The 18626-nt window shown below is 41.3% G+C and overlaps 1 protein-coding gene across 6 annotated transcripts in view; it reads left to right on the forward strand.

The window, feature by feature from the left end:
- LCA5L (lebercilin LCA5 like) overlaps positions 1 to 17659 on the forward strand; it is a 72761-nt gene extending 55102 nt beyond the window's left edge. For 5 of the 6 annotated variants that reach the window (XM_007493081.3, XM_007493078.3, XM_007493077.3 and 2 more), the window contains 3 exons: positions 802 to 867; positions 15388 to 16085; positions 16940 to 17304. In XM_007493081.3, coding sequence (XP_007493143.1) covers positions 802 to 867; positions 15388 to 16085; positions 16940 to 17050 — 875 coding nt within the window. In that variant the 3' untranslated portion in view covers positions 17051 to 17304. Of the gene's footprint in view, positions 1 to 801; positions 868 to 15387; positions 16086 to 16939; positions 17305 to 17446 lie in introns of those variants that run through there. The other variant, XM_007493080.3, reaches the window with a different exon arrangement.
- Positions 17660 to 18626: the final 967 nt, after the last annotated feature.

Here is an 18626-nt window from a genome sequence, read left to right on the forward strand (position 1 = left end):
ATATATTAATGCATAAGTCTCTATAAACCCAGTCACTCTCTTTTCTTCCAGTTCTGCATTATAAACTGCTTATTAGGTACTTAGAATCAGATGTCCTACAGGCCCTTCAAACTTGGCATGTATCAAAAGGAATCATGATCTCCCCCCACCCCCCATCACAAAACTCGCCCTTCTGAATCCCCTCCTGTAGCCACTCTAGTCACCGGGGAAACCACTCTGGTGCCATCTTTAACTGCTCCCTCATCACTCACCACATGTCCAACCACATGCCAAGTCTTGCTTCTTTCTCTGCAACATTTCCCACGTGTCCTCTGCTCATGTAACTACCCCAGGTCGGGTTCTCATCCCCTTGCCATGAAATACTACTCTTCTGTTTGGCCTCTCTGTACCTCTTACCCTCCAGCCCACCTTCCACCCAGTGCCCAAGAAGATGCTCCTAAAATACAATCCAAATCCGCTTCCTTCAAGCGCCCACCTCCATAGAGACCCCTCTCCCCGTGACCTCAGAGTCTGGCTCTCTTCATGGTTTTTCAGGCTCCTCCTAGGCACTCAGCAGGTCAGCCATTGTGGCATACTTGCTGTTCCTCCCACTTCATAGTATTCATAGGTTCATCTTCTATATGTCCTCTCCCTCCAATTACATGTCATATTTTTAGGGAATGGACTAGTTTTCATCTTGATATCCCTAGTACAGCGCCCAGCAAAAAGAAGACACTCAATCAAATGCTTTTTGATTGATTGATAGACTAGATAATATGTATTAATTTAGTTTTCTTCAAAATTTTACTTCTATTTGTACAGAAGGTCAAATATGCATCTGGAAAATGGAAGCCGTTGGCACAACTCAGAAAATTCCAGATATACAAGGTATTACAAACAGTTTGTTAATGAATAAAATTATTAGCAAGACTAAATGTAGTCTGCATTATGATTTGGTAAGAGGCCAGGTGCAAGTAAATTAAAAAAGCACCTTGAGGTAATAGTTATTAATTAGTTTATTGTTCATTAATCTTGAGCTTTTAATTTATTATTTATTAAAATGGTCATTAATTAGAAATTTATGGAAACTGTCATGATGAAGAAGTAATTAAAAATCCAAGACTTCTGATTACTGTGTTTGGGGCTATTTTTTTAGAATTTGGATTATTTTTAAGGACTGAAAAAAGGAATTTTTGTATTAATGTCACAATCTACAGAAGCAAAATTAAATTATCATACTATAAAAAATTATCAGTAAGAATGATGTTTGAAAGAATTGTCGAATAAAAGAATAAATGCACCAAAAGTAGACTGAAACACAAATTTCAAGTTTAAAGCTGACAATTATTCTGGGTTTTACTTAGAGAAAAAAATATGTTAAATCAAAATTATGTTTAAAAGAAGAATTACTTATTTTTTCTTCAATATAGACTTAGCTTATTTTAGGAATTGGAAGGTTGTTGATATTTTTATCCAGCAAGGATTTATCCAACTTTTCTAAGTCTCTATGTTCAAGAAAACACTTTAGATTTGAAGTATGCTTTGTCTTCTGTCAGGGAAAGAACAAGGAATAAGCACAAGGCTCAGTCATAGGCTGCATCGGAGCAGGCAGAATCCTCATGTTTGGTTTAGGACATTTTGAGGGAAGGTTCTTTCAAGTTGAATGAGGCTCAGTGGATTGGGAGCCAGGTCTAAAGACAGGAGAATATGGTTTCCAATACTTCCCAGCTTTGTAAACCCGGGCAGGTCCCATTGTTACGTCCCTTAACATTCTTCTGCCCTGGAACCAAAACACAGTATTGCTTCTAAGACAGATGGATAAAAATTTGCAGATTTAAAGCATCAACAAAAATGAGCATTTAAATACACAAAAGGTTTTAATATTATACATGAAACCATGTATATGAACTTCTATTTTTTATCATTTGTTTCCAACTATTTTAAATTTATATATATATATTAAGTTTAATAAGATAGTAATAAAATGATTAAATAAATTAATTTTAAAAATAAGATAGTAATAAAACATCGTGCCTGTTTCCATGTCTCCTTTTTTCCTTTGTATTCATCCAGATTTTCTTGCTGTCGTTATTATACATAGTCATGGTCCACGTGGATACTGTTACTCTAGTCTTCTTTCTATACCACTTCACAGACTTCTTCCCTTATTTCTTACAGTTTTTGATGACTATTCTGCTACCTTCATGTAGCACGAGTTATACTGTCATCCCCTATTCATTAGATACCTTGTTTCCATGTAGTGTGATCAATGATGCTGCAGACATGTTTGTTGTAGATAGTCATTTCTTCTCATGCCAGTATTTCTCCTGGCTGTGGTACTTACTGTTAGTGAGACGGCTTGGCCAGAAAGCCAGAATGTTTTGGAGCCATCGTACAGTGTCGCACATGATGAAGGAAGAGCAACCCTCTGTTCTCTGTGTCAGTGGCCACAGAGCGCCTGCCAAGATCTGCTGAGCTGCAAAAGCTCTTGAATCACAGCGTATGCTTTTTGTCCAGGGACCAACCTTGGTAACTTTTCAGGCGCTGCGACTCTCAAGCCCTTATATTCGATGCGCTACCCTGCCTTTGGTGGAAGGAGCGCCCACACCAGTGAGGTCCCAGATCTTTGAGCTACGGAAGCTGCAGCACTTTCCAAAATCACATTCATTTACAGCTTCCCCAGCAGCCTAAAATGTGCCTCTCTCCCCAATAGTCCTGTCTGCATGGAGGGCTTGTCGTGCCCTCCTAGGGCAGCTCTCCAGCCTCTGACCCCCACCTGACACCCAGCTCTTACTTGTGGCTCCCAGTAGCTGCTAGCATGTGGCAGCAGCCACATCCCGGGCAACGGCTTCTACAGGCCGGCCAAACCTTGTGAGGGCAGCCATCGGGTCATCGTGGACCCCTGGTGAACTAGGGCTTTGCTCACCCAGCATGTGAAGACTGCTTCGGCGGAACAGGCGGAAGAAACCAATAAGAAGGTTCAACGGCTGAGAGGGCGACACAGCAAAGCACTGTGGAGTGCTTAGGGCGTGTTGGAGCACAAAAGACAACACGGCCATCCAATGCAGCCGAGGAAGTCTCCAGGTGTAACGACTTTCATGCCACTGGACCCAGGCTTCCAACGAGTGGGACTCTCTCTATGCATCGGCTTTTCCACTTAAATCTCCTTCACACACAAGTGTCTTTGTGCACACTCATCTATCCTAACCCCGTCCACCCTCTTCAAGACCTGCGGTGATGTTGGAGTGGCGACGCAACAGGTGGAGGTGACCACTGGCAGTTGTAGTCACGATCCTGCACGTAGGCGGCCCACGGACCAGTGGTCACTCGGCCCTGTGGGCAGCAGGGACATTCGGCAGCATCCTGGGCGACTGAGCAGCCCTCTCTAGGACAGCACTGCTCACCCTAATCAAGGGAGGGGACTAGAAAAGGTGTCCCAAACATTGCCTGCCCTACAAACACCCGGTCAGCACACCGCGGCTGGTGGGTCATCCCTTTAAGCGGTCGAAATCAAAGAAAAAATACAAAGAAACTCCTACTAGGAGCATGGAACATCAGGACATTACTTGACAGAGAGAATACACCAAGACCTGAGAGAAGAACAGCTCTAATCGGTAAAGAACTGGAGTGATATAACATCAACATCACAGCCTTAAGCGAAACACGCTTACCAGAAGAGGGATCACTCGGTGAACCCACCACTGGATACACCTTCTTCTGGAAAGGCAGAGCCTCAAATGAAGACAGAATCCACGGTGTTGGCCTGGCCATCAAGACCAGTTTGCTCAAACAGCTGCTAGACTTGCCTGTGATCATCAGCGAGAGGCTCATGAAGATCTGTTTGCCTCTCAGCAAAGACCGGTACGCCACAATCATCAGCGCATATGCCCCAACACTGACCAGCCCAGAGGAGACCATCGAGCAGTTCTACTCTGACCTGAGTGCCGTTCCTGCACTCAGTGCCCACCAATGACAAGCTGATACTACTGGGAAACTTCAACGCCCACGTTGGCCAGGACCATGAAAGATGGAAAGGAGTGCTTGGCAAACATGGCGTGGGCAAAATGAACAACGACCTACTGCTACTCAGCAAATGCTCAGAGTGCGAACTCACCATCACGAACACTGTGTTCAGAATGGCGAACAAATACAAAACAACGTGGATGCACCCAAGATCAAAACAGTGGCATCTCATTGACTACATCATTGTACGCTGGTGAGACATCCAGGATGTACAGATCACCAGAGCCATGAGAGGAGCTGAATGCTGGACAGACCACTGATTGGTTAGAGCAACTCTTCAAATGCACATTGCACCTCGCCATCCAAAACACGCCCAGACAGTTCGCACATTTTACAACGTGAGTCGTCTTAGAGATCCATCTTATTTGCAAACGTTCCAGTCCTGCCTGGACGACAAGCTGTCTGCCAAGGGACCACTCACTGGAAGCTCAACCGAGAAATGGAACCAGTTCAGAGACGCAGTGAAGGAAACATCAAAGGCAGTCCTAGGCCCCAAACAATGCAACCACCAGGACTGGTTTGACAAGAACAACAGTGCTATTGAAGACCTATTGAGCAAAAAGAACAAAGCCTTTATGGAGTGGCAAAATAACCCAAACTCTGCTCCTAAAAAGGACAGATTCAAGTCTCTCCAAGCCACAGCGCAGCGTGAGATCAGGAAGATGCAAGACCGATGGTGGGAAAAAAAGGCAGAAGAAATCCAGTGTTTTGCTGATACGAAAAACTACAAACAATTTTTCAGTGCCCTCAAGACTGTCTATGGGCCATTAAAACCCACCACCACTCCCTTGCTATCCTCTGAGGGTGACACTCTCATAAAAGATAAAAAAGGCATCAGCAACAGGTAGAAAGAACACTTCAGTCAGCTTCTCAACCGACCCTCTTCAGTTGACCAAAACACCCTTGACCAGATTCCCCAAAACCGCACCATTGAACAACTTGACATCCCTCCTTCAATAGAGGAAGTCCAAAAAGCCATTAAACAAATGAGTGCAGGCAAGGCACCAGGTAAAGATGGGATCCCAACCAAGGTGTACAAGGCCTTAAGTGGAAAGGCACTCCAGGCTGACCAGCATATGGGAAGAGGAAGTCATGCCCCCAGAACTCAGAGATGCCTCCATCGTAGCCCTATACAAGAACAAAGGCTCACGAGCAGCCTGTGACAACTACAGAGGCATCTCACTACTCTCCACTGCTGGAAAGATCCTCGCCCGTGTTATACTCAACATACTCCTGTCATCTGTTTCAGAGCAGAACCTGCCTGAATCACAATGTGGCTTCCGACCAGATTGCAGCACCATCGACATGGTCTTCACGGTGAGGCAAATGCAGGAAAAATGCCTTGAGCAGAACCTGAGTCTCTACATTGTCTTCATAGACCTGACAAAGGCGTTGGACACAGTGAACGGGGACGCATTGTGGGTGAACCTTAGCAAGCTGGGTTGCCCAGCAAAATTCATCAAACTGATCCAGCTCTTTCATGTCGACATGACAGGGGAAATCCTATCTGGTGGAGAGACTTCCGATCGCTTCAACATCTCCAATGGCGTGAAACAAGACTGTGTCCTCGCTCCGGTACTCTTCAACCTATTTTTCACCCAAGTATTACGACATGCTGTGATGGATCTAGACCTGGGCGTCTACATCAGATACCGACTGGATGGCTCATTATTCGACCTTCGCCGCCTGACTGCAAAAACAAAGACAACAGAGAGACTCATCCTGGAAGCTCTCTTTGCAGATGACTGTGCCCTCATGGCCCACCAAGAAAATCATCTTGGGAAGAAGGATAGCCTTACCTTTTGGTTAAAGATGCCAATGAGATAAAACATCTTGAGATGTCCAACAGACAGTTTTTTATGTGCTACTGAAAATCAGCAGCTGGATAAATAGAGGTAGGAGTCTCATGAGAACTGGTAAGACACCAAAAGAGAGCTTAGACAGAGAAAGTGGGGAAGACGGTTCCCAGGACAGAGCATGGGTGATAAGCTACAGTTACTGGGCATAAAATGAAAACTTTCTCCAACTGATTTCTTTTTCAGGGCTTTTAATTGTGAAGTCTTTGTTGTTATGTAATATGATGTAGCTAATGTCTTCCATAAATCCATATTTCAAATGATTAAGAATTGTCCACCTTTTCCCAATGCTATAGGAAGGAAGAAAACAAGTATAAGAAGTACTATCTGTCTCTCACTGTGCCAAATGCTGAGAATAAATTTTTTTTTTTAAACCAGCACTGCCCCCGCCCTAAAGGAGCTTATATTTTAATAAAGAAAAATAAAAAGTCGGTTGAGGGGGATGGAGAGTAGTGAGGCAGAGGAGCATGGTTCTGAAGTCTAGAAAGTCAAGAGCAGAATCAAAGAGGAGTGAAGAGTGGATGACCTGGGCTCCTCCACAAAATGGAGGCCAAAGGAAAAAGAGGCTCTCCTGATGGTGCAGTATTTCAGGGTGAGGACACAAAGAAAACTGGAGGTTCCAAGGCAAGGAAGCTCCAATTGCTGAAGGAAGTTTCAGGATAAGACTACTGTTGAGGCATGATTTTAAGTACTTTATAAAAGCACATCTAAATTTTATTATGACATTGTCTTCTTTTTTGTGAAGAAAAATTTGGACATCGAGGTGGTATGAATTGAAACTAAATCACATTTTTACCACACTCCCCTCCAGTTTGATAAAGTTATTATAATAAAATTAATCTCTTCACCATATGTTTTGGGATTTTTAATTGATCAGAAATTAGACATAGGATCATATACCTACAATTAGAAGGTCCCTACAAAGTCTTCCACTCCAACACCAAATTTTACAGTTGAAGAAACCGAGGGCCAGGGAAGTTAAATGACTTTCTTAAAGTCACACAAGGAATAACTATCAGAATGCCAATTTTGAACCTAGATATTTTGACTCTAGAATCAATAATCTTTTCGATTTATCCAGCCTTAACTTCTCTCCTGACCTCCAGTCTCATATCTCCAACTACCAAGTAAACATGTCAAACCAAATGTGTAGTAAACATCTTAAACACCAAAACTGAGCTCGTTATCTTTTTCCTCTAATCTTTCCCCTCTTCCCAAACTTCCTGTTAACTGTTGAAGGTGTTATTCTTGTCGCCCAGGCACACTATCCAGGTGTCATTTGCAATGACTTCCTTTCTCTCATTGGCCCACATTGGCAAGCACTGCCATTCTGCCTTCACCACAGCTCTCATGGACAACCCACTTCTCTCCTCTGAGGCTTTTCTCCATTCATCTATCAAAGTGATCTTCCTAAAGCTCAGTCGTGACTTTATTGTTCCTCTCTTCCATAAACTCCAGGAGCTCTCTGTTACCTCCAGGATTAAATAGAAAATCTCTTTGGCTTTGTATCTTTTATAACCTACCCACAGTCTGCTTTTTTTCTATTTTATTTATCAATTACATGTAGTGACAAATTTCCTCATGAGTTTTTCAATTATGTGATCCAAATGGTCTCCCTCCTTCCATTGTCTCCCCCTTCCCAGAGCTGGCGAGTCATTCAATCCAGGTCATGCAGGTATTATCATGCAAATTGTATTTCCATGCTGTTCATTTTGCTAAGAGAATAATCATATTAAACCAACACATTCATCACTTTACTGTCATATTGGCAATCTGACCGATGCGAGATGGTACCTCAGTTGTTTTCATTTGCATTTCTCTAAGCAAGAGGAATCTGGAATGGTTTTATGTGATTATTGATAGCTTTGACCATGTGCCAATTGGGGAAATGCTTGTATTCTTATAAATTTGACTTCGTTCTTTCCATAGTTGAGAAATGAAACATTTTTCAAAGAAATTTATGATTAAAAAATGCCCTCACTTTGATGTTTCCCTTCTGATCTTGTTTACATTGGTCTTGTTGGGACCAAAACTTGTGAATATACTCCAGAGAATTCATTTTAATCTGGGGATGTTCTTTCTCTATCTGTTTGGTCATAAATTCTTCCCTTCTCCATAGATCTGACAGGCAGATTATGCTGTTCCTCTAATTTACTGATAGCTTTTCCTTTCTGTCCTAAATCCTATTCCCATTTTGACCTTATCTTGGGATGGGGTGTGAGATACTGATCTGGATCTCCTTTTCTTCCTATTGTTATCCAGTTTTCCCAGCAGCTTTTGTCAATTGGTGAGTTCTTAGCCCCAAAGCTGGGATCTTTGAGTTTATCAAACACAAGATTGCTGAGGTTATTTACCCCTAATCTATTCCATGGATTTGTAGGGAGCCCAGGGCTTAAATCCTCCCCTCCTGGGATTCTGGAGAAAGGCAAGAAAAAAGGCACAGCCCTGAGAAAGAAGCAACCTTGGGAGAGAGATACTGAGGCAGGGATGTCCCCCTCCCTTGCTCCAGATGTCCAGTGAGGAGGAAAACCATTTCTAGTCAAAATGATCTTCGTTGACTGTGATTCCCAAGAGAGCTAGCTGGGTTCTCACAGCTTCTGGCTCTGCCAAAGAAGGAGAATCCTGATGGAGAAGAAACATGATGGAATAAACGAGGACTGTAAAACCTGCCAGTGTAAGTGTCTCTTTAATCCTTTGTTATCTTCCACTCTTATCCAAGACCCCTCTCTTGACACTCCTGCCCACATTTAACCTCAATGATATTGCCGCTACATTGATTTACCCTTTCTGTTCTTAGCAGACTGTCCTGATGATTGTTGCTTTTTAATACAGTTTAAGATCTGCTACCGTGAACTTCACTTTTTTTTTTCATCAGTTCCCTGGATATTCTTGATCTTTTGTCCTTCCAGACAAATTTTGTTATTTTTTCTAATTCTTTAAAATAGTTTTTTGGTAGTTCCACGGGTATGGCACTAAATACGTAGATTAATTTGGGTAGGATTGTCATTTTTATTATGTTAGCTCGTCCCACCCATGAGCAATCGATGTTTCTCCAATTGTTTAGACCCAGTTTTATTTGTGTAGAGACTGTTGTGTAACTGTGTTCTTATGATTCCTGTGTTTATCTAGGCAAATAGGTGCCCAAATATTTAATATTGTCTAGGGTGATTTTAAATGGAATTTCTCTTTCTAATTCTTGCTGCTGAGATGTGTTGGAAATACATAGAAATGCTGATGGCTTATGTGGGTTTATTTTGTATCCTGCAACTTTGCTAAAGTTGTTGATATTATCATAGCATCCACAAAGAGTGATAGTTTAGTTTCCTCTTTGCATGCTTTAACTTTTCAATTTCTTTTTCTTCTCTTATTGCTAAAGCTAACATTTCTAGTGTTAAATAATAGAGGTGATAATGGGCAGCCCTGCTTCACTCCTGATCTTATTGGGAAGGCTTCTAACTTATCCCCATTGAGGATGATACTTGCTTATGGTTTTAGATAGGTACAACTAATTATTTTAAGGAAAGGCCCATTTATTTCCATGCTTTAAAGTGTTTTTGATAGGAATGAGTGTTGTATTTTGTCAAAAGCTTTTTCTGAATCTATTTAGATAATCATGTGATTTCTGTTAGTTTGATTACTGATATGGTCAGTTATGCTGAGAGTTTTCATATTAAACCAGCCTTTTATTCCTGGTACAAATCTTGGTTGTAGTGAATGATCTTGTAATATATTGCTGTAGTCTCTTTGCTAGTATTTTATTTAAGATTTTTGTATCAATGTTCATTAACAAAATTAGTCTATAATTTTCTTTCTGTTTTTGGTCTTCCTGGCTTACGTATCAGCACCATATTTGTGACATAAAAAGAATTTGATAGGATTCCTTTGTGGCCTGTTTTGCCAAATAGTTTATATAATATTGGGATTAATTGTTCTTTAAATGTTTCATAGAATTCACTTGGGTATCCATCTAGCCCTGGGGATTTTTTCTTATGAATTTCATTGATGGCATGCCAATTTCTTTTTCTGAAATGGGATTATTCAAGTATTCTATTTCCTCTTTTGCTAATCTAGGCAATTTATATTCTTGTAAATATTCATCCATTTCACCTAGAATGTTGAATTTATTGTTATATAATTGGACAAATAAGCTCCTACTGATTGTTTTAATTTCTTCTTCATTGGTGGGAAATTCACTCTTTTTCCTTTTTTGATACTGGTAATTTGATTTTCTTTCCTTTTTTAAATCAAATTAACTAATGTTCTATCTATTTTATTTATTTTTTCATAAAACCAACTCATTTATTAGTTCCATAGTTTCCTTACTTTCAGTTTTGCTAATATCTCCTTTGATTAAATTTCCAATTTGATCTTTACCTGGGGATTTGTAATTTGTTATTTTTCTAGTTTTTTTAGTTGTATGCTCAATTAATTAATCTGCTCTTTTTCTTTTATTTATATATATATATATACATATGTTCAGAAATATAAATTTTCTCCTAAGTACTACTTTGACTATATTTCAGAAATTTTGATAAATTGTCTCATCATTTTCATTCTCATTAACAAAATTATTGATTGTTTCTTAATTTGTTCTTTGATCTGTTTTTTTAGAATTAGATTAGTTTCCAATTAATTTTTAATTTGTTTTTCCATGCACACTTTTTTATTATAATTTTTATTGCTTTTGATCTGAAAAGGGTGTATTATTTCTGCTTTTCTGCATTTGGTTGTGAAGTTTTTATGCCTTTCTATATGTCAATTTTTGTGTAGCCATGTGCTGCTGAGAAGAAGGTATATTCCTTTTTATCATCATTCAGTATTCTCCAGAGATCTCTTGAATCTAACTTTTCTAAAATTTCAATCACTTCCTTTGCTTCCTTCTTGTTTATTTTTTAGTTAGATTTATATAGTTCTGAGAGGGGAAGGTTAAGATCTCACATTAATATAGTTTTTCCCCTTGAAGCTCATTTAACTTCTTTAAAAATCTGGAGGCTATACCATTAGGTACATATGTTAAGTACTGATATTTCTTCATTGTTTTGCAGTACCTTTTACCAAGATGTTATTTCCTTCCTTATCTCTTTTAATAATTAGATCTAATTTTGCTTTAGCTTTGTCTAAGATTATGATTACTGTTTTTTTACCTCATTTGAAGCCCAATAGATTCTACTCCATTCTTTTTCCTATGTGTGTCTACCTGCTTCAAATGTGTTTCTTATTAAAGAAGCATAGCTTAGGATTCTGGTTTTTAATGAAGTATGCTATTTCCCTTTATTTTATGGGTAAGTTCATCCCATTTATATTCACAATTATAATTACCATGTGTATATTCTCCTCCATCTTATTTTCCCATTTTAAATCCTGAACTTTCTCTTTCCTCTGTGCCTCCTTGGAAGTGTTTTGCTTTTAAACCCGCACCCCCTCAATTTCTTCTCCCTTATATTACTACCCACCCCATGACCTTCTTATTCCCCTCTTCTCTATAGAGCAAAATATACACTCCAATGAGTATAGTCATTCCCTCTCTGAGCCAATTCTGATGAGAGTAAAGTGTAAGCATTTTCTGTCACCATCATCCTCCCCTCAACTATAGTTTTTTTATACCTCTTTAGGTGATAATTATATCATATATAAATATAATTATATGTAACAGCTTATTTCCATGCCCATTGAGTTACAAATATCTTTCCATGTAGGAATATAAAGTTTGATCATGTTCAATCCCTTAAATTTTCTCTTTCTAATTTCACCTTTTAGTATTTCTATTAAATCTTATATTTGGACATCAGATTTTCTGTGTTGGTCTGGTCTTTTCATCAGGAATGCTTAGAAATCTGTTTTATTAAATGCCCATTTTTTTTACCCTGAAAGAATATACTCAGTTTTAATGGATACGTGACTCCTGGTCTAATTCCTTTGCCTTCTGGAATATCATATTCCAAGCCTTCTGATCCTTTAATATAGAAGCTGCTAGATCCCATGTAATCCTGACTGTGACTCCATTGTATTTGAATTGTTTCTTTCTGGCTGCTAGCAGTATTTTATCCTTAGCCTAGGAGCTCTTGAAATTGGCTGAAATATTCCTCAGACTAGTCAGTTGGGAATTTATTGCAAGAGGTGATCTGTGGGTTCTTTCTATTTCTATTTTACCCTCTTGTTCAAGAATATCAGAGCAATTTTCTTTGACAACTTCTTGTCATTCAGGGTCTATGCTTTCTTTTCAATCATGACTTTCAGGTAGTCCAATAATTCTTAAAGTATCTCTCCTGGATCTATTTGCAAGGGTTATAACTAATGAATAGCTGTTATAGCCAATAAATATTTATAGCCAAGCCGTTTGGGTAAATATTATTTGTGGAGGTTGGTAAACGCTATGTAGATCCGTTTTGTACACCACTGACACTCTTTATTCTGTGAGGAGAGGTAGGGACAGGAAACAGGAAGTAAGAAATAGGAAATGACATCCATTAATCCTTATGCTAAATCTTCCATTCAAATCCTAAACTAAAATCTCTAATAGCCCTACTGCCTTTCTTGGCAGGATCTTCTTGCCTGAGAAGCAGGCCTCAATCACGCCTACTGTACTGTACTGTAATCTCCTTTTCCATTTGGCCAGTTCTACTTTTTGTGGAACTCTTTTCTTCATTGGATTTTCATGCATCTTTTTTCTACTTGGTCAATTCTGCTTTTTAAGCTGTTATTTTCTTTTTACATGACTTTTGTTTCTCTTTCCTGTTTTTCTTCTGCTTCTCTTATTTGATTTTTAAATTCCTTTTTGAACTCTTCCAAAGCCTGAGACCAATTCTCATTGGTCTTTTTCTCCATAAAAAGTTTCTGTGGCTCCATTTCTTGACTGTGCTCATTTTCCAAGGCTTTTTTACTTTTACTTTTACCTGAAGGCCGAGTACATTCTCTCAGCCTTCAGTTTCCCCTGCTGCTACCCTCAGCTCTAATTCTGGTTTTCATCAAGTAGGTGGTCTGAAGGCCTGTGGAGGGAGCTCCGAGAGCCACTTCCCACCACTGGATGAGCCTCCTCCAGGAAGTGCTGATGGCTTGTGAGTCTGAGCACTTCCTTGAGCTGGTCTTGGGGTTTGGCCAAGGATTCTGATCTCACTCTGGGCCTGCTCCACTCACAGGTGCTGCAGACTGCTTTGCTCTAGGGCTCTGACATCCCAGCGGCTTGGAGGGAGCTCTCGCCAGGCAAGGACTGCATGAGGTGGGGTTTCTCTGGAGTTCAGTCTTCACTGCCGCCTTTGGGAGAGTGTCAGAGCCTCATTCTGGGCTCCTGCCAGCTTGGTGCCCTGTGAACTGCCGTAGGGTGGGCCTTGGGACCCCGCTGCAGGCTCGGGCAGGGGTTCTGGCCGGGAACCAGGAGGGACGGATTTGCACTGAGGCTTGGAGCCTCCTGCGGCCTTCCACAGGGTTTGGAGCTCCAAGGGGTGGGGGTTCTGCTGTGGGCCAGGCAGCGTGTTGGCTTGTGCCCAGATTGGGGAAGGGCACGTGCTCCTCTGTGCATGGCCCTACTGAAGCAGAGCCTCGCTGCCTGCCTTTCAGGTGCTTTGTGCAGAACAGTGACTTGGTGCTCCAGGAGAGGGAGTGGAGACCTCCCCCTCGAGGCAAGGCAAAGGAGGGGTGTCTATGTGAAAGTCTGGCCAGGAAAGAGGAGGAGGGCGAGTTGGTGGTTCCCCCTCAGCCTTCAGTCCCTGAGGGCCCCTCCCTAAACCTGCCTTGTGACTCCCCACAGCTAAGCTATTTCCTACCCAGCAAAGTTCTTTCTTTAGTGGGGAATTTAGTGGATTTTATTCTAATGTAACAAGGATGTAGGATGAAATTGGAAAGGCTGGTAGACTGAGGTAAAGGGGAAGAGGAAGGGGAGGAGGCCCTAGCTGTCTAAACCCCTCCCCAAGGTTGGGGTGACTTGGCATTAATGGCCTCAAGCCCTGAGGGGTTCAGAGTCATGAGCCCTGGCTTTACCCTGCCCCGCAGGTGCCTCCGTTCAGGTGAGGAGACAGCGATGATTCTTCTTTTCACTCTCTGTCCGCTTGTTGGAGGTTTTGGGGGGCCAGAGATCCGGAGTCAATGAAAGAAAGGCTTTCCTGGGATCAGGACCCAGTCAAAGGCTGGACCTTCCCAGTAGCTGGCTCCAGCTGCCCCTCTCTGGGTTCCACATCTTCTCAGCCCATCTCCGGCTGCTGCTGGACTCTTTGCAGCCACTCCAGGCTCCTTCCATTTCCAAAAGGTCTCTGGGTTTTCTTCTCTCCCACAACTCCACCCCCTTGTTGGCTGGGTCACTCCAGTATTCATTTTGAGGAGTTGTTTACAGATTCTCCGTCTGGCTCCAGCATTCTGGGCTGCTACTCTGCCTTTTCCCACTCTTCCTCCGCTGTGCACCCTTCCATTCGCTCTTTACTCTGATGCCTCTGCCGGCCTCCCTCCTCTCCACGTCCAGCCTTCCATCTCTGAACTCCCTGCACTTTGGTTGGCTGCCCTTCTTTCTCTCTTCATCTTGGCCTCAGTTTGTCCAGTTTCAAGTCCCAGCTCGCATTCCACCTTCCACAAGAAGCCTTTCCCGATCCCTTGATGCTAATGCATCTGATCTGTGATGGTCTCCATTTCCCCATGACTTTAGCTAACATTTTACCCGGTTATCCATAGTAAAAACAATAATAACAGTATAGAGGTATATAAATAAACTATTTCAGGGGTTGCAAAGTGCTTGCTAATGTTAGTTCCTCCTCAGAACGATGCTGAGAAATATTCCGTATTGTCCTGCCAACAGCGGTATCACTCCAATATTATGGGTGACAAAACGGAGGCAGGCAGGGAACGTGGCTCGGCCCAGTCACACAGCGAGGCAGCATCTGAAGCCAGATTTGGACGGAGGCGTGCTTGACTCTCGGTCCAAGGATCCATACACGCCCCCACATAACGGAGTCCTAGTTAAATAAGTAAATGAAAGCAACACGCAAAGGCACCCAAAGGCTGACTAATTGCAACGATCCGTTTTGGTCTGGGAGGACAGATGATGAAATATGCATCCTTTATCTCTGGAGAGAGGAGCTGCTGCTGTGGACTGTCCCACAGTCAGGCACGGAGGCTCTCTGGACCAGCAAGCAAGTGGGGGGGGGGGGGCTCATATTGTGAAATGACAGAAACCAACCCATAAGTAAGCCTTTAAAAACTAAGGTTACGACCATTTCTTAGTGCTGTTGTTTATGGTGGTAAAGAATAAAGGAAAAGACCTCAATCTTTTTAAAGGATACTGAAGACACCCACCTTCATCCATACATTTTGTACTTTCCCTCTAGCAAACTACTTTAAGTACTTAAGTTAATTACTTTTAAGATTTAAGTACTGAATGAATCCAAGTCAGCAGCAATAGTAGTTGAATTATCTTGTATAAATTGTCTGTTATTTAATGGTGATAAAGGAATTAGTGGAGATAGTCCTGTTTCTCTATTTAGGAATTTCCATCTGTCGTTTTTTTGATTTGAAAAGACTATATATATTAGCTACTTTTCTGTTATAGATTTACTACTGAAGGAAGACCTGCGCCGGGAGTTACAAAGCCCTCCGGAGAGCAACGGAAAGCCAAGAGAGAAGAGAGAAGACGTAGAAAAGAAGCTTATTTTATTGAAAGAACAAGAGACCTTAGCAAAAATAGAGCACGTCGTGGCTCCGTTGCTAGAAAGCAATCCACAGAATGCAGGGAAGGAGAGGTTCAAAAGTAGCGCCCCCCCGCAGGACCCAGAGGAGCTGCAGAACAAGTATGTCATCCAGAACAGCAGAATCCCCCTCCGGCAAAGAAAGCATTACTCCTTCACCGAAGCCATCGAAAACTTGCACCAAGGACTCCCCACTTCCGGGCCGTGTAACGCAGGGAACACCCGCAACAGTCAAGCCCTGAGCAAGCAGCAAGGCAGTGCACTGGACCTGAAGCTGGAAAACTCCCCCGGGGGATATGAGCCGTCCTTTGGCAAGTCTTCCAAAAGCAAGGCCAAAGACTTCTGCGCTGAGAAGAGTGGGAACGCCATTAATACGACTTTGAAGGACAGGAAAAACAACCTGATGGAAGAACTCTTTGGCTCGGGCTGTGTTCTAAAAGCCAATCCCTCCCACGCTGACTACAAACCGTCCAATAAGGGGAAAGAGAGTCTGCGAGCCGATCTGACACCTGATCCTCCTAACGGTCAATCAACGGCCATTAACGCTTTTGGAGATTCTAAGGTAACTATGGTAGCGCCCATTAAATCCTATTCGTCCCCAGAAGAAAAAGAGAAAGTAAATTATTTCAATGCAATTAACATATAAATGTATTCCGGTTGAATAGTCTTTCCTTCTTGCCCTATATACATATGTTTGTTTTGTGTTTTGGAGGTTATTTCAAGTACTTCTAATTTAATATGTTAGTGTTTGATTGGAAAGAAGATCATGATTATTCTGGGTCACGTGCCAAGAAAACTAGAGTGCTTCAGACAGTGCTGCCTAGAGGCTCTGAACGGGATCATTTGCGCTGCCTATTTATTACCTTTTCGAAAAGCTGATCCAAGCAAGAGTTTCATGTGAGCACGCTGTTCCAACAGTTATAAGCACTGTTCTACCTTTTTCCTAGATCTAGGACACTTAAAAGGCGCTCACGCAGATGATACAAATCTAAAGAACTTTAAATACAAAAGTTAAATTTAAAAAAGAATCAGTCACTAAAAAGTCCTGTTTTTTTGTGATCTGCCCCACACCACAGTTTAGCTGCTTGGGAAGCCAGAAAAGATAAAAGGTATAAAATCCAAATATTGTCAGGTCAAACTGGGAAAGTGTTCAGCTCGTCATTTATTCATCAGTAAAGCAATAGGAGATATTTAGGCTTTTAACACACGGTAGCCATTTTAGAACAATTTGGGGTTTTGTCTTCAAAAACAGAAAAAAATGTGTTTGGAATTGCAATAAATTCTGCTTCATTTCTGTTTCTTGGAATGGCTAAAAGAAAGGGATGAAAGAAGACAAGTCATAGTAAATTCCAAATGACATCTGTCATTTTTGACACTGAAAATTATACCCATCAACTTCTCCTTCTTTCCCACTAGTACGCCACCATAATTTATAGCAGCTTATATCAGAACAACCGAAGGAAGAATTCCTCTGTAACAGAAACAGATGAGGGCAACTTGAAAAGGAGCAACAAAACCAGGAAATGACTCTGCTGCTAAAAGTTGTTTTTGACAAAGAAAATGTACAGCGATTGCCGAGTGTTGGCCTCACAAGCTTCTTTTTCAGAGATTCCCCTTATCTGGCTTAAATGGACATCATATTTTAGGATTTGAAGACACAAATGAGCAATATTCAGCATTTTTATTAGTGTCCCTCTGGCTTTACCGCACATTTGTAACCTTCCATCTGGTCTACTTTCACTTATCTTTATTATAAAAAAATTAAAAGTAGAAGCAACAAAGTATGCATTAGTGTTATTATTACTTCCCTGGAATTACTCAATTCCTATTCCTTCACAATTTTTAGAATTTTTCTTTTTTTCTGTCAAAAGATTCTCTCAGCAGTAATTCTTTATATTTAAATGTTTTCTTGTCTTTCTGTAGGTTTTTGTCTGTGAACAGAGTTTAATGGCCAACTATTTGACGCAGTGTATCATTAAAAGATGTTAGATCTCAGCTTTTTGATGATACAGGGAAAGGCAGGTGATTTGGGGGGGTTCTTGGATATTCACTTTGTTTAAACTGATGCTGTTTTCATTCGTCTATTTTCATTAAGCTGAAAGGACTTCATTTCCGTTATAAAATGTTTCTTTTTGACTTGTGTCTTTATTTTCCTATCACCTTCACTTCCAAATATGTTGCTCCCTTTCCGCTACCCAGAGAGCTGTTCCTTAAAAGAAGAGCCAGCAATGAAAGATTAGAAAAAAAGCAATCGGGCAAAAGCAGCCTAACAGTGCAGTCGGTTCTCTACCATGAAGCACCTTGCCTCTACAAAGAGAGAAGGGGACGTTTTGCATTTTATATATTATCATATTGATGGTATTATGTGTCTGCATGAGTTAATATTTCAGTAGCTGATAAATTTCATTACTATCACTCTTTTTTAGTGCTAAATAGAATGGCATTGCATGTAGATATATGTGATATATTGAGAAAACTAGAGAATGGAATTAGTCCATAAATATTCATTAAGCATCTATTATGTGCTAGGGACAGTGCTAAGCACTGAGAACAAAAAGGTAAAGGGGCAGCAGGGTGGTTCAGTGGATAGAGAGCCAGGCCTAGAGACGGGAGGTCCTGGGTTCCAATCTGGCCTCAGACACTTCCTAGCTGGGTGACCCTGGGCAAGTCACTTGACCCCATTGCCTACGCTTACCACTCTTCTGCCTTGGAGCCAATACACAGTACTGACTATATAAGACTGAAGGTGAGGGTTTAAAAATAAAAACAAGAAAGGTAAAAGCTTTTGCCCCTAAAGCATCCACAATCTGATGGAGAAAATTCAATGTAAATCATTAGGTACCAACAGTATGCAGAGATATGGAAATAATGACTAGAGGGGGTAGAATTAAGGACTGTAGAAGGAGAGATTTTAGCTAAGACTTAAAGGTAGCCAGGGAAAGCAGGAGACTGAAAAGAGGAGGACAGAGTGTAAATGTCCCAAATTGGAGAGGCCACCATAATGGGACTGAAGATGAGGTGGCTATCAGAATGCCCAAGAGGCGCGGAGGAGACAATCAGCTTAGGAATGGATGTTATACTTGACCCGAATGCTAGCTTAGCC

This window comes from Monodelphis domestica, chromosome 4 (genome assembly GCF_027887165.1).
Source record: "Monodelphis domestica isolate mMonDom1 chromosome 4, mMonDom1.pri, whole genome shotgun sequence".
NCBI classification, from domain to species: domain Eukaryota; kingdom Metazoa; phylum Chordata; class Mammalia; order Didelphimorphia; family Didelphidae; genus Monodelphis; species Monodelphis domestica.